This window comes from Lepisma saccharinum, chromosome 14 (genome assembly GCF_977018435.1).
Source record: "Lepisma saccharinum chromosome 14, izLepSacc3.1, whole genome shotgun sequence".
In the NCBI taxonomy this organism is placed as follows: Eukaryota; Metazoa; Arthropoda; class Insecta; order Zygentoma; family Lepismatidae; genus Lepisma; species Lepisma saccharinum.
Genome location: NC_139242.1, coordinates 25,580,322 through 25,597,101, shown reverse-complemented (window position 1 = coordinate 25,597,101; position 16,780 = coordinate 25,580,322). Strand labels below are relative to the sequence as shown.

Below are 16,780 nucleotides of genomic sequence, written 5' to 3'. Positions count from 1 at the left end.
CTTACAGTAAACACTGGTGAAAGTACTTCTCGTCATCTATCAACTGTTTCTGGCAACACTGATTGTAGAGACGCTACGGTCAGTATTCTGTGCCTCTTCTCTAAGTAACGCCGATCTTTCTCCTTCAACTTGAAAATGCGACTCAGATCGCGAAATATAGAATAATTTATCTTCGTGTGGTAAGTGTTTACTGTCTCCTTCATCATTAATATATATATATATATATATATATATATATATATATATATATATATATATATATATATATATATATGCATAAATACATGTAACTCTTTTTTTATCTTCATGTGTTAAGTGTCGTTGATAATAAAGAAGATGATCAGCTGACGTCCAGATGATTTGCAGAAGCTACACTGTGCCCTCTACTATCACACAATAACAACTATGTTAAGCATGACAGTGAAAATGGATGGAGATGAAAAGGGGAAAAATTCCTCATATTTGTCAATTTTACATTAACCTGAATCAGTGTACAATGCAAACTACAGTAAAGCAAAAATAACATTAACAGTTCTTCAGTAAGATATATAAGTGAAAGGAACCAACGTGTGTCTGTTATCCAAGTTCTGTACATACAAACACATCCTTTGTAGAATTTATTTCATTATGTACTATGGAGTGATTGATTGATTGAGGGCACCCCTCTAAGTATATGAGGAAAAATCCCCTTATTTAAAATGCTTACCTTAAAGTTGAAAAGGGGTATAAAGAGTCCCATGGGAAAGGTTAAAAGTGCCAGTTGTAAAGGGACCTGCACACGACAGCTAAAAAATATTTACTAAAATACTGTCATCATCCCCCCTTTTAACCTTTATCCGCCTGACAGTTGAAATTTCGACAGCCACAAGTGAACCCCTTAATGCCAGATGGTCAATATTTCAATCAGAAACGCGTGGCAGCAATTAACGTGCAATTTCTCAAAAACTACACACGATATTTCAGTTCTGTCTTTTTTTGATCTTTAGTATATATTCGAAGGTATGACATACTCGAATTACAGAACAATACATCCATTGTTACTAGTAACAAGTGAAGTTTGTTACAACCATATTATTATGGGTTAGATTTAAAAGTGACTATAACTTGTAAAGTACTGCATCTTTTTGAAAAAATAAATTCTAGTAAAAAGCAGCATTTTAAGCAAGGTCCTCAATTAAGGATTTAGGGGGGACGCGGGGGCAAAGGCTTAATTGTCAAATCTTGTCTCGACCACATGTTAGCACACAGCAGCTATTCACATGTCATTTCTTGAAAACTGTACACTGTATTTCAGTTCTGTCTCTTTTGCTCATTAGTTTATGCCTAAAGGTATTATATACTGTAATTACAAAACAATACATCCATTGTTACTATTCTTAAAAGCATCGTTTGAAAAAGCCCTTTGTTTCCCGTTAGTTCCTACAGGACAAAATTGAAGATAAAAGGCTATAACTGCTGAACTACTGCATGTTTCTAAACAATTTAAATTCTAAATGTAAGAACAAGTAAAAAGCAACATTTTAAGTAACATCCGAAATTAAGGATTCAGGGGGAAGTGGGGGCAAAGGCCCAACCAACCAACAGTTACATTGTTTTCTACACAAATTGCATGATTCCACCAAAAAATAGTTCAATGTATTGTTAGTTTATACAGTATATAAAAAGCAAACCTAAAAAAAAAAAACTTTCTGAAAAAAAATAAAACAACTCTTTATGCACACCAATTTTAACATCAACTACAGGGACAATCAGTAGTAAATAGTCATTGTTAGGGACTTGTTGAAAATGCATAAAATTCCTAAATATAATTTTCAAAAACAACCTTGCATTGATTTTTATCATTACCTGGTTTGCCTGCCAGAAAATAATATGAATTATGTATAAGAATTTTAGGGTTTGTTTCAATGACTCCGTAACAATGGCAATTTTACCTTGACTTACAGGCAGTTACAGTGTGTTGTCCTGGCAACAAATGTATTAATTCATCTTCACTCCATAAAAAATAAGGTCAAGGTCTTATCATGTTGGGTTTTGTCTAATAGCAAGTGTCAGTCCATTTATTAGGACTCTTGACTCAGATTTTCTAATATTTTTATCTCTAGAAGTCCTTCCCACAACTGTCGCAGTAATGGACCATTTTGTTTATCATTCTTGGATGGAGTCGCTGGCTTCACATTTGGAGATCCACTTTATCAACAATACATTTTAGTCTTTAACCTTTGGAAAATTAAGATTTTTAGCACTGAAACAATTTCAACCCAAAATCATTCTAAAACACATTCAGCTAGGGTTCACATCTTATGGCAGTAAACAAATACAGAGAGGTTGTCACAAAACAAGACCAGAGCAAGAAAAGGGCCTGAAACTATCTTCAATTCGTATCCCCATGTAGCCAACAGCAGTTTGCAATGCAGCACAAATATGTATTTACATTTTCTTACCATCCATGTTTGTTACACACTATTCAATTTACGTTTTCCAATATCGTTCACACACATATGAAGCTGTTAGTCTGGGAACACAGAATCTTGTCTCTTTTATGCTTGTTAACATAAAACAGACCTAACATTCATGTACACACAGTCAAACATGGTGCTAATCTAATCCCCACAAAAAAGTTCATGCTGCGATGCCGAACATGCTGTAATTTATGCTATTTCCCACCTTATGCATATTTTAGATCCACCCAGCCTTCTCCTGGTGATTACGTCAATACATTCTATCCAGAAGTACGTATGGTACAGGCGATGACACGTATGTAACAGCTTCTGGCACGTAACCACTATTAGACTATGTCAGAAAAGTAAAATTTTGAATAAATTCAGAGTAATTACCACATTGTCGAACACCGACTCCCAACAATATTAACAGGGAAGGGATATACTTTGATAAGACAAGCCGAGAGTATACACACTGACACATACACATGATATAATATACAAAATCCTCTATCTAGTAGAAAAGAACCTGGATATTAACCAGCACATGCATTTATTTAAAATGATATGATCAATGTTTCTAAAAATGTAATAATTTTGTAATGGTACTTCAAATTCAAACCAAAAACTAATAAGCAGTTTATTTTAACACTTGTTAAACCTTATACATTTATGTTTTTCGCTCATATCAGTTCACTCACTAAAAAGGAGTGTAAATCAAGAGAAGTATAATGGAAAAGTAAAGACATTGAAGTTTAATTTCATTATAACCTACTGGATAGATACGCGACAGAGAATTAAAATAAAATTACAACAAAACTATTTAATTTGTAATGGATATGATGATAATATGAAAATCACATAAAATGTTAGTTGTAAAATTAAAGAAAAAAATTAGAGAAAAACAAATTTTAACATTTCCCTCAAAATTAGTATTCTAGAAAAGATTCTCTCTCCCTTGCTTCATTAATTAATTTCTGGAGCTTCCTGTATAGAATAAATTGACAACTTGAAGTATTTAAAATATGACAGAGGATAACACCAAAAGATTGGGGGAAAAGTGTAAATACCACTTACAGTTACCAAGTTATTAGGGCTGCATAACTTTTGAAACACACTCTCTCAAGAACATTTTAGTAACAGAAAAATTGTGTTTGACATTTAAAAATATGAAAAATATACTAGTTCTGAAATTAAACTTTTTTTTTTCCCTGTTTGGGAGTGAAACTAAGTTCTTCATGCATTCATTTATTTCATTTATGAGGTCAATGTAAGTGTCAGTGTATAAACTTTAGCCAAGTGTTCACTGAATTACAATATTACAAAGACATTTAAAGCTGTGCTTTCAAAAGATAATTAATGCAAAATATCCATTTCTTTGGAACACAACACTTGAACAACAGAATATGAAGAGCATATTCCAAAAATTCTGATTTCGCTTAACTGATTTCGTCCATTGAACATTTGACCAACATGTTCTTTTGTGCACCAGAAGATTAAATTTATTGACAACATTCACCTGTAGAAACAGACTATTATGTAAAAGGTGATTCTTCACACCATACATAATTTTATACATCACAAATTCTGCACGCATGATGTATCTGTTTTATATAGGGAAAGGGATGGGTGGGCATATTTAAAAATAGTTAATAGGTATGCTATGCATTTCTAATTTTATAAAAATTAATGATCTGGTACATAATTGAAAAATACTCAACTAAGAATTTTATGACAATTAAAAAAAAAAAAAAAAAAAAAACCTGAAAATGCAACTATCCAACTTATAGATTATAAAAGCGATTCAAATACTTACTGGCACTGCCTGATATTGGTATTGATGTGGAACATACATCGGCTGAGGATACATCATAGGGTAAGCAGCCTGGGGTTGGGGGAATGCATATGTATCTGGAGCTGCAGTGAAAAATGCCATTCCGTTGTGATATGTATAAGGCACTCCATTCTGGTAAAACACTGTGTTGCTTGGAGCAGCTGGTGTAGCCTCGTATGATCTGCTATATGGCTGCTGTAAGGAAATTTTAACGAATGCTGAACTGCAATTTAATACTAAAAGCAAGCAAAACACAATTACAATACCATCAGCAGGTTCATTGCTTAATTTTCAGAAGGCTGCATCTTCCAGTGGATGTACTCAATTGAAAGTTAACAGCCCTGTATAAAATGGAAACCCTGTTCCTATATAAAATGGCTCTGGGGCTCACCAGCCTCTAATCAATGGTGCTCTTGGGGAAGGTGGTTTCAGAGTGGCACTGAGTACTTCACTTCCACAATGCCTGAGAGTACTTCCACACTCTGTACGCCTTTATGCAATTGTGCATTGCACAGGGGGCAGTAAAACATTAGAGATCAAACTAGAACCATATGGTGATAACCTATCTATTAGACAAGTAATTAATTAATGTACTATAATACTGTGAGAAATGCAGTGTGGTAAGAATGATGAAGCCCAAAAGTACTGGGTTAAGCAACACAAAGTCAATTTGCATGTAGAAACGGTTTATATTATAAAACCACAAACTGTATTACTCATAGATATTTAGAAACCATAAAATTTACATGGAAAGCATGTTAATCTATACCATTTTTAGTAATAACAAATAAAGCAATTTTTGCCTAAAAGTGAAAATGCCTTTTTGTCCTGTGCCCATTGCTATCTTTTCCTAATGCCTAGCATCGCTGTAGTACTATGCCAATTGTTTCCCCAGCGAACATGTGGCCAGGTTGCAACTCCTTTCATTTATACCCCCCCCCCTCTCTTTCTAGCTACTTTCTCGTTTTTTTTCCTGCAGACACATAACAAAAAAATATGCTACTCACCTGTTTCTTAATGGCAGGTGCTATGTTTAATTTTCTCTCCTTTAATGTGATACAATCTGCCTGCAAAGAATAGAGAAAAAACACGTATTTCAGGAAGGAAAAAATGACATGTTCTTCACTAATTGATTGTAGAATGTCCACAAACATTCACCACTCAGCAGTTGTTAATTTACCGGTAGCTACTTTAGTCATACAGGGTGAGTCATAATAATGTTAACACTTAGAGCAATGAGGCACATAATAATATCTGCAATGAACAGAAAATTTTCTGCATGATTATTTATACACTTGTTACCAAGTTGTCCATATTCCACTTTGTCAAATACAGTGGACAATATATATAAATACATAGACTCAAGAACTGCTACTAACTAACTAACTCTCTAGCCTTCTTAAACCCGAAGGTTCATGGCTGCAGCAACACAGGCCTTCCATCTGTCCCTATCTTGAGCAAGATCTATATACTCTTTTCCATCCCTACCGATTTCCTTTAGGTCCATCTCAACGTTGTCCCTCCATCTTCGTCTTGGCCTTCCTACAGGTCTCTTACCATCTGGTTTCCCAACAAGAATCCTGTAAACTCCTCTTTCCTCTCCCATTCGTGCCACATGGCCTGCCCACCTAAGTCTTCTTGATTTAATTATTCTAATAATATCTGGACATGAGTACAAATTATGTAGTTCTAAATTATGTAACCTTCTCCACTCACCTGTCTCCTCATCCCTTTTAGGTCCAAATATTTTCCTAAGGATCTTATTTTCAAATACTCTCAATTTATGTTCCTCTTTCAATGTAAGGGACCAAGTTTCACACCCATATAATACTACAGCCAAAATTACTGCTTTGTATATTTTAACTTTTAGTTTCTTAGATATTAAACGAGAAGACAAAAGTTTATGAAGAGAGAAGTGACATGCATTTCCTGAATTAAGCCTACTTTTTATTTCCTCTTTAATATAATTTTCATTTGTTAATATTACTCCTAAGTATTTGAATTTGGAAAGTGGTTCAAACGAGTTGTTATCAATAATTAGATTTTGATTATTACCTAACACTTGGTTTCGGCCTGTAAGCATATATTTAGTTTTCTTTTAGTTAACTTCCAAACCTATCTCTGTAGCAGTTCTAAAAGAACTGCTACAGAAAACAATATGCATTTAAGTGTTAACATAATCATGATTCACCCTGTATATTATCTGGATTTAAGACTTTTTATATTCAAGTTTCTTAACTATGGATAAGTAGAACTAATAAAAAAAATAGTTTTCTTACAGGGACTAAACTTTCTTAGTGCTTAATGCTGGGATGTTTCACATAATTTTTCAAGAGTTTTAAATGGATCAATCATTTAAAAAATATATATAATCCAGAATTATATTTCAATTTTAGCTGGTTGGTATCTGCAAGTTCTACACATGATAGATAGAAAAACCCATAACATGTTCAACCGCAAATAGTTTACATATTCCAAAGGAAAATATTTTCAAGCTCACTCTACATTGATAAACTCTTAAAATGTGCTTTTATTGAAGTTTAGAAACAACCACAAAACTTACGCCTACCTCACGCTGCAAACGCTTTGCCTCCTCTTCAGTTTCAAAGGTAACAAACCCATAGCCCTTCGACACACCAGCCCTGTCGCTAATAATTTTGGTTGCCTTAACATTGCCATATGCAGAAAACAGTTGTGCTAGTTCGGATTCGGTTGTGTTTGCAGAGATGCCCCCGACAAATATGCGATTCGGAACAAGCGTGCCATATTTGGGAGCATTGTTTACATTGATGGAGGAGGCTGGTGAGGAGGAGGTGGTAGACGCCTCTGTTGTACTTGCAGATGACTAGAAAGAAATTAAATTGTATTACATTATTACAAGTATAAAGAATTCGGGTTCATAACAGTACTCTGGATAACTAACTTACCTAGGCATGCTTATTAAGTACTTACTTATTTTGAAGTCTGTCAATAACTGCAACCAATATCACATTCTCTCTCTAGTAGTTTACGACTGTTACAAGCATATAAACACAATTTTTGTTGTAACATTTCGGGATAACATAAATACCCTTCATCAGACAATTATTTTTAGTTTGATTAATGATAAAGTGGGTACCTAGAGGAAACTCTGGGGGGGTAAAGGTGGCCAGGGGCATGGTACTGATGAAGCAAGTGTGGGGCTCTAACTCCATACCCCCTATATGCCTTCACCCCTATACTTTTTTGATTGATGATAATTATAACCAGGGGTAGAAAAATACAGGGTCGCCGGTTGTCATGGGAAATTTTCACCAGATACCTACATATTTATAATCAGTTCTAATTTTTTCTTAATATTTCGAGTTTGCCTACGGAAATTTCCATTACAGTATTTTTTTTTTTTAAATAATGAGTACCGTGTGTGTTTTTTAATGTTTGTGTATTTTCTGTATCATGTTTATCATTAAATCAGAATAATAAACATGCCATTATAAATTTTTGCACTGTTGCTACCATAATTATAAAATCTGTAGCAATATGGTAGAGTTGGCCATATAGTACAATGTATTGTACAGTTATTCATGCTGTTTCCAGTTGAGCCTTCTTTGGGAAGGCCACTCCAGTGCAAGAATCTTGTATTAATTAATAAATTATAAATAAATAAATGTCTTAAGATCACATTTCATAGCTTATCTTAGTTGAATTCACCACTTTCTTAGCCTGTATTTGAAAAAAACACAGGCTCCTGAGAAAAGAGGGCCAGCACTTGAATTATTTTTAGTTTTGTCTACCCCTGGTTATAACAATGGGATATTCAACAAAAACCAAAAAGCAATTATACAATGAATCTTGTCAATAATATTACATAGTTACTGCTATGTTACAACAATGTAAGGAATTATGGATCCTTAATTTTGAAATCCAAAATGCCAGGAAGGTATTAGGAACATCATCTGCTATGTGTTCATGTAGACTGCTGAGTGAGACAGCTTTAACTCTCTTTCTCTCTGTGCTAATTGCTTCATCAAATCTATTTAAAATGGCTGTAGTAAGGTTGCAGAATATATTAATGAAATAAATCTATCACAATTCAACAGCAAGTGATGGTTGAGCCACACTGCAAGACATAAGGTGCAGTACCCATCAGAGACAACTGTTTCTCTAGATTTAATGGTTCGGTATTATCTAAAATTTCGGAAATAGACTTTTCCATGTCATATTTGTGTTCAACGGCAATTTCTCCAATTGTGATAATTTGCTATGAATGTCCTAAGGGTGAGAATTCCATTGAGTGTCACTTGCATTTTTCTCCATTGGCCACCCATGCACTGAGACATTTCAGAAACATTTCAAACATATCAAAGTAGATGAAACTTCCTTCTCAGAAAAATTTAAAAGTGTGACAATCAGTCACAACGAGATCTGGATGTTAGACCATCCATATAGCATGAGAGTAACACAATATGATGTAACCAACAGGGCATCAATACACCACAATTATGGGAAAGTGCTCAAGATTCAAATGTGTATACATGTTCGCATCTAAATATTTCAGACAGCAGCAGTTAAATTCACAATTCAGACTTGTTATTCTACAAAATAAAAGAGGGTGCTAAATGCAAATATGATATTTCTAATACTTAAAATTAAGCTGGACATTTAAAAAAAATACACCTATTTCTAATTATCTTACAGTGAGCAGAATGTTTACGTAAAATGTGCTACAAATCTTATATGCTACAATTTTGCTGATAGAAGAAAAATTGGTCTTGGGCATTACAAAAATCCCTCAAACAGCCATGCAAGTCATATGCAAGCAAAATGCTACAATCAGTGGAAACAAAATGATTAGCTTATCCATAACACAATTGAAAACATCATCATTCTCCTGGATGCTCTACAAAGATTTCACAGCAGATCTATTTTTTCTAAATTCCCAGTAAGAGCACCATTTCCAAACACAAGGAATATTATTAGAAACAGCTTATGAAGGTACAATTTCCAGCAGAGTTTTAAGATTATCCAATGTTTGAAAAAAAAGGAATGACTGAAGATGACCGGGCGGGCTCCTCTCCGATTTTCTTCATATTTGGCATAATCACTAATTGAGGCCTCCTAATCACGAATCTGAAGTTAAAAGTAATTGCAAAGTCTAGTAATTGCAAAATAAGCGAAAATAAGGCGTTAGTTTTCGGAATGGAAACCATAGATTTTCGCGAATTTTTTTGTTTCACAAGCAAATATTGAACTACGTTTGCCTAACCTAACCACACATCAATGGTTCGTATGGCTAGCGTCAATGGTCGCCATGTTTGATGATGTGAACAAGTGAAGTTCGCTATCCGTTCCATGGAGCGTTGCTTTACATGTGACAATATTCCTGATACTACCACGACACCAAATTTTGCCTAACCTAACCGAAACTAACCTAACCACACGTCAATGGTTCGTAATCATTTTGCAATTTCTAGATCCTGATACTACCATGACACAAAATTTTAACTACGTTTGCCTAACCTAACCACACGTCAATGGTTCGTGTGGCTAGCGTCAATGGCTCGCAATTATTTTGCAATTTCTAGACGTTTCCGACAAATTTTAACTTCAGATTCGTCATTAGCAGGCCTCAATTAGTAAGTATGCCAAATATGAAGAAAATTGGAGGGGGGTCCGGTCTTCTTCAGTCATACTGAAAAAAAAATACAAGATTTTGCACTTTGATTTGCTATTATTCATCGAAGCTAAGACAGTGACACGTAGTAGAAAATGATTTCTAAAATTTAATGAAGGTTGTATTTTGCAGTCATAGTGTGGTTAAGTTCTGCAGTATCTTATATAAAGCATATTATTATTATTTTATATAAAGCAAAGTGTTATTGTTAGCTCTTTTTCGGTTGCACCTGGAAAAGTAACATGATCGGTTGCGCTGTATCTGCGAGATACAAGTATGGTTTTACTATGATTACTTTTTATTTTTCACCTTATTTTATTTTAGCCCTACATATAATGATTCTAAAGCATCTTAAAAGCAATTCTTTAGCACACATATGGTACTTATTGTCATCTTAAAAACATTTATTTATATTTGTCACACTGCCGTCATCGCAATTGCCATCATACTCCAGTTCAGTCTAAATTATCTTCTCATACTGACGCATTATCACTGATGATATCATATTCATTGCATTCCCCATCACTGCTGTAGAGCATGGAATAGATGAATTCAGAATTTTTTCCTGATCCTAGCAGTCTATCCTACAAGGCTGTGCTACCATTAAACCAAATGTACTCGGTCGCTCAGTATCTCATAGATACAAATAGCCTACTAAGTCCAGACACGAAAGGGCACCAGGCGGAGACTGTGATCATCTGTATACAGACAAGAGGGAATAAACTACCGAGAAGCTTGGAACCAAACGCCTTATAGTTTTCAAGAAAATAAACAATGTTATTTGCATGTATCTCAGAGGTACAGAATGACCAATGGAGGGTTAAACTGACTGATTTATATTATTTAATTTTTTGTCTAATCATGACAATGTATTAGTTTTGGCTGCAAATACTTTCATTACGTGGCGAGAATAGCATGTAAGGCTATTTTCAGCAGGCAAGGAGGTCAGACTACTTTCACCAGCAAAAGTAATTACCTGAATCATGTCATAACATTGTATTTTATCACATTTTATGATACACTTCTCACAAAAACTTTGGAATAATGTTATATTAGGCATTAGGTGATAGGCAAAGTCTTGGAATGCAACAACACATTATATCTGTCTGTCTGCTGGGCGTTCTTGTGCTTTCGCCGACATATGCCACCATGCCTATCACCTAATATAACAATATTCCACACTTTTTGTGGTATAATTACAGAATACCGGAAGTATCTCAGATTGCGTTCAAATTTGGTATACTCTCTAATTTTGAGCTCGAAATCACGAATCTGCAGTTAAAAATTGGCGGTCACGTCTAGAAAATGTGAAATACCGTGCATACATTACCGCTAAGACTGTCGATACACTAATATGGTCGCCAACATTGATGATGTGAAGAAGTGAAGTTCGCTATACGTTCCACGGAGCGTTGCTTTACATGTGACAATATGGAGTGTTTAGTAAATGTGGAAAAAATACTTGCCCCACGAACCATTCATGTAAGGTTAGGTTAGGCAAGCATAGTTAAAATTCAAGGTATTCATAAACATAGTTTTTTAACGCTAATCATTGCAAAAAATTGTTGTTTCCTTCATAAATCACGGGTGTTTACTTCGTTCACGGACCCCCTTATTTCTACTTATTTCGCATTTTCTAGACGTGACCGCCAATTTTTAACTGCAGATTCGTGATTAGGATGCCAATATTAGTGAGTATGCAGAATTTGAAAGCAATCGGAGATACTTCCGATATTCTGTAATTGTTCCATTTTTGTAAGGAGTTTATATATTGATTGGTAGTGTTGCTGAAGTAACTGCTAAGAAGTTAATTTAAATTAAAAATAGTTTTGACTACTACTGTCACCAGGTAGTGAGAACAACAAAGTGCTGAAGACCAGAAATTACATGATCAGATGTTGGAAAGTATTTACAGAAGTAATTTTATTGCTAACAGCTCTAAACCTGGCCTGCCTAACAATGAAAGCATTTAAGAACGTAATACCCCTGCATACTTATGTCATGCAACATATTAGCAACACCAGTTCATATTGGAACATGTTGCGGTATTTTTTCAACTCCATGTTGTTCAGAAAAAAGTACTTGTCGCCTGAACGAAAATAAATGCACACTGACGTAAGCTTTATACACGACAACTAAAGAATCCACACATCCGTGTAGTAGGCCAGGCCATCACCCCCTGAAACTCATTTCGGTCAACAACCTCCAATCGTGACGTAGTGACAGGGAGACCCTTGGGGGGTGGAAATTCTCCACACCCTGCAAAAATGCTACTTAGTTGAGCTTCTAGCTGTGTACTGTGAAAGTGTGCTTTTACAGGTGGATGTGCTTTCGCCTTACATTTAGTGTTTTAGTGGGAGGGGGGGGGGTTTCTTGTTTTTTGTACAAGAAGTAAACTTTCGATGGCATCATGCCATTTTGTAGTTGTGTGCCATATTGTAAAGGGAATTATGACAATGAGTCAACAGTGACAATGTTTTCGTTTCCAAACCATCCACAAAGCCGAGAAAAATGGATTAGAGCTATCTATAGGAAATATTTTTCACCAACAAAAGCTTCCAAGGTAATTTCAAGTAGCTAGTATAAGATGCATGTTTTGTTTGAAATGGCGTTTTCAAGTTGCCTTTGTATACTCCTATACAGCTAGCAATTCCTCTCCTTCATTTAAAATTATTACATGAGTAATTAACTAGACAAGAATCTATGTTCTATTCATTCTTATAGACAATACTACTTTTCTCTATACGTAGTTCTCTTTATGATATTCCTCCACTTGCACATACTTTACACTACATTATGCTTAAATTAAATAAACGGAAACTCACCCTTGATATCTTTTTTTCTATTCCCTCTAATATTTAGTTGGGTAAGCTTATAACAATAAAGACAATCTAGAATAATTTTGTACTTTATAAAAAGGCTACGTTGCTTTTCAAACTCTCTAGGTTAATCACGATTACGAGTACAAACAGTGAATTGATGAGATATATCAACAAACAAGCAGAAGTGCTTATGAAGCCAAGGACAAGTAAAACTTTTCCAATTCAAGAAGAAACCGAGAACGAGACATTCATTTCAAACTCGTGGCAAAACAGAGAACGGCTCAACATTTTTGCAGTTCAAAAGGAAAAATGAGAACGATAGAAACAATTGCAATTCGAGACTAAACCGAGAGTGAAACATTCATTTCAAACTATCTCGATGCGAAAACGAGAAAGACAATTGTTTCAAGCTATGAAAATATCGAGAACGAGACAAACATTTTCAACTCTATACCAGACCGAGAAAAACATTAATTTCAAACTATGAAAAAATCGAGAACGAGACAAACATTTTCAACTTGATACGAAACCGAGAAAGACATTCATTTCAAACTATGAAAAACCGAGAACGAGACAAACATTTTCAATTCGATACGAAACCAAGAAAGACATTCATTTCAAACTATGAAAAACCGAGAATGAGACAAACATATTCAACTCGATACGAAACCTAGAAATACATTCAATTCAATGTATGACAAAACCGAGAAAATACATTCCTATCAAACTATAAAAAAAACGAGAATTTAATATGCTTTTGATGTAATTGTATCTTCCTTATATTGTGTAATCGTGCTTTATTTTTTTGAGGGGCTGCTTAATTTAGAAGGAACGAATCTTTGCATTTAATTGTGTGACATTATTCTGAAATTCTAACATTTTGCTTAGAGGTGATTTATTTTTATTTAATCTGTTTAGTTTTTATGTAATTGTAGCTTACTTACATTATGCATTTTTGCCAGTAAATTTGAGAATGAGCTCATGAAACTTATGGTGTTGGTGTTTTAATTTCCATCAGACGTTTTGAGGTAATGACATTTCAGAATGATTTTATTTTTTATTGTGATTTTAAAATTTTAAGGCGGTAGATGTAGATCTAAAATGACCTAATGGAATATAAAGTCAGCCAGGGCGGGTGAATCCAAGTGACACATGAATGACTTGGTCAGTGAATAAGTTAGAGCCATGCATTACAGCTAGGTTAAGAAAAGTGTAACCTATAGTAATTACATTGTGCACGATTTTCTTATTTTCTTTAAAAACAAGATTTTTCTGTCTGTTTGCTGCCTTTCCAGGTTAAAAGTGTGAACAACAATGAATGAATAAATATACATGCCATAACTTGTTTAAATTAATCGCTGGCTGAAAATCTGTATATCCTCCTAAATTTTATCTATTAATATTTTTCTTTCGAATGTGTTTCAATGCGAAGATCAAAATGCAAAGAATTGTGCGTACTGCGTAAATCACTACATTTGGAAGAAAAAAATAGATGTTCGAACTTATCTAGTACAATGTATATACAGGGTTGCTCAAAAAGTCACTCAACACTCTCGGTACAAGGCCACTGCAGCGCGCAACATGGAAATGGTGATGACCAATCATTATCAGGCCATTGACGCGATCGTTTTAAAGCAGTTAAATGTCTGGAAAATATATACTCCAAATATACTTTAAGGTAACAGTTCGTTATATCGGACACACATTAAAATGGGATATTTTATTTTGTGTTTTGCATGGTTCGTATTTACCAATTGTGTATTGCGGAACATAGTTCAAGTTGCCAATATGCTTTTTACACGCAAACAAACAATTTTTCACATAGAGAGTAGTTTTTGTTATTCCTTCTTTTGCTTCCTTAACTCACAATATGGCAGGCACAGGTTGTCTAGTGTTGTAGGTATGCAATGTTTCCAACCTTCTTCACCGAAAAATACCTACTATCGGTTCGTTACGTGTGCAAATTATACATTATGCACGGGTAGCTGACGGATAGCCCCACGAACCATTTCCGATAAGGTTGGGTTAGGCAAGCATAGTTTAACAAAAGGGGGGGTTGGAAACACTGACAGGAGGTTACGTCACCAAACGTATGCAGCATCCGGTTCACGTAGCAAAAGCAATGGCACTTGTGCGTGGGTGAGATATTTCTCTTGAAAAATACCTAAACCCACACCCACCCCACCCATGCACACCCATGACAGGAGAGGGGAAGAAAGGGAAAGAGGAAGAAGCCCTCCCTCTTTCCTCTCTCCCTATGAAGAAAAGAGAAGTGCCCACCAAACCAACCAGGACCCTCCTCCCCCCCCTCGACCCATTCTTTTGGCCCCCCTTCCAATTTGCTGGGGAGGCTCGTCACCCCCTTCCTGAGAGAGAGAGAGAGAAAGCCACCATCCTCTTCCCCATGGTCTCTCTCTCAATTTCCCTCTCCCCTCCCTGGGGATGACCGTTTCCCCTAAAGTAAATTCCTTCTCTTTTCTCTCTCTCTCTCTCTCTCTCTCTCTCCTGTACCCACACCCACCCCACCCACCTTGGGAAAACCTTTCTCTTTCCCTCCCCCTCTCCCCGTGAAATAGATTCTAGGATGAAAGAAAATACCTTGAGGAATGTTGGAAACCTTAGAGAAACTCATTTCCGTAAGTAGCTTCTTCTGTACAAATGAAGAAATGTGTCTCCGATATAAAGAACTGTTACCTACTTTAAACCCTGAGTGTATCAAATTATGCCAAGTTTTGTTTATTATGCTTAAACGTGATTATTTTGTATGTGTTGTATTTTGTATTACTTAACATCAGCATGTAGGTAATAAATGGAAATAGCACATGATCAGGGATAATTTATCCTCCTCCTTTTCTTGGTGTGCATTGTATCAAGTTTTCAAGAAAAATTATTCACAACTTATACAAAATGTAAACTTAGAAACTATCCATGGGATCTTTTAATACCTCTGCTTTGGGGATAATCCCAGGTAATTTTAAATATTAACAAACAGGGATAAAAGCAAGCAATTGCTGGTTGTGCATGCTAGTAAATACAACTCGAGCATCTAGACTTCACTTACACACAATTTCAACACATAGCTGGGAGATGGCAAAATAGATTTTATGATATAAACCGTTGGTTGCATTCGGACTGCGTAATTATGCAGTGGATTGCAGCTTAATTTTTTCACTTCCATTCAAGTACAAAAATAAGAAAGAGAAAAGTCACATTCTGGTCGAACTAATCATGCTAAAATATATGTAAGCACGATTTTTTGCCAATATTCCATTGTTACCTTGAGATACGTAACTATGTCAACGACTTCTTTCAATAAAAATGAAGACACTGTTTAAATAAAAAAAAGGTCGGCGTCTTCCATGGAATCTATTAATTTCAGGATATTTTGACAATAATTTACTTATTACATTTACATTCATTACAGGATTTTTTTTTAGAAAAATGCTCAATAATTTTCGATACAAACCATAGCAATGAGAAAACGTCGATACAAACCATAGCAATGAGAAAACGTCTTGGCATTTCCGGAAAGGTGAACAAAATAACTTCACGATAATCCACCAGAAAAGGTAGGTAGTATTCAAAACTCATGCAACATTTGTTGATTCAGTACCATCACCCGATATACACAACAATTTGTGCTTGAATGCAGCAGTGCATTTCATGTGTTTATATTATCTCCATGCACACGTTTTGGGTGAATTAACTCACCATTAAGCAGACGTGTTGGCAGTTATTACAAACCACCAGTCCTCTGCCCCACAAGATTCACTACACGAATCTCGTTCTCGTCTGCTTTGCACTAGTCATCTAATGAATTGTGGGAATTAAAATGGCGGAAGGTGTAATGCTGGTTGTATTTACTTATATACTTTTGCAAAACTAATGCGAACATACGTTGTAAGACGCGTTCATAAACGTGGTTTCAGTCACCTCCTTTAAATTTGTTACCAATATAGCCTATAGATGCACGTGTATTTTGTATCGTGCAAAATAAGACAAATTACAATTTGCACAAACCAGACCACTACTC

At 35.1% G+C, this 16,780-nt stretch overlaps 1 protein-coding gene across 7 annotated transcripts in view; it reads right to left on the bottom strand.

Moving 5' to 3' along the window:
* LOC145998733 (uncharacterized) overlaps positions 1 to 16,597 on the bottom strand; it is a 28,051-nt gene extending 11,454 nt beyond the window's left edge. Inside the window, exons 1-4 of one of the 7 annotated variants that reach the window (XM_083135273.1) lie at positions 16,459 to 16,597; positions 6,836 to 7,117; positions 5,280 to 5,339; positions 4,255 to 4,467 (exon numbers count right to left, since the gene is read on the bottom strand). In XM_083135273.1, the coding sequence (XP_082991399.1) occupies positions 4,255 to 4,467; positions 5,280 to 5,339; positions 6,836 to 7,117; positions 16,459 to 16,461 (558 nt within the window). In that variant the 5' untranslated portion in view covers positions 16,462 to 16,597. Of the gene's footprint in view, positions 1 to 4,254; positions 4,468 to 5,279; positions 5,340 to 6,835; positions 7,118 to 15,808; positions 15,968 to 16,213; positions 16,439 to 16,458 lie in introns of those variants that run through there. The other 6 variants (XM_083135274.1, XM_083135272.1, XM_083135267.1 and 3 more) reach the window with 6 other exon arrangements.
* Positions 16,598 to 16,780: the final 183 nt, after the last annotated feature.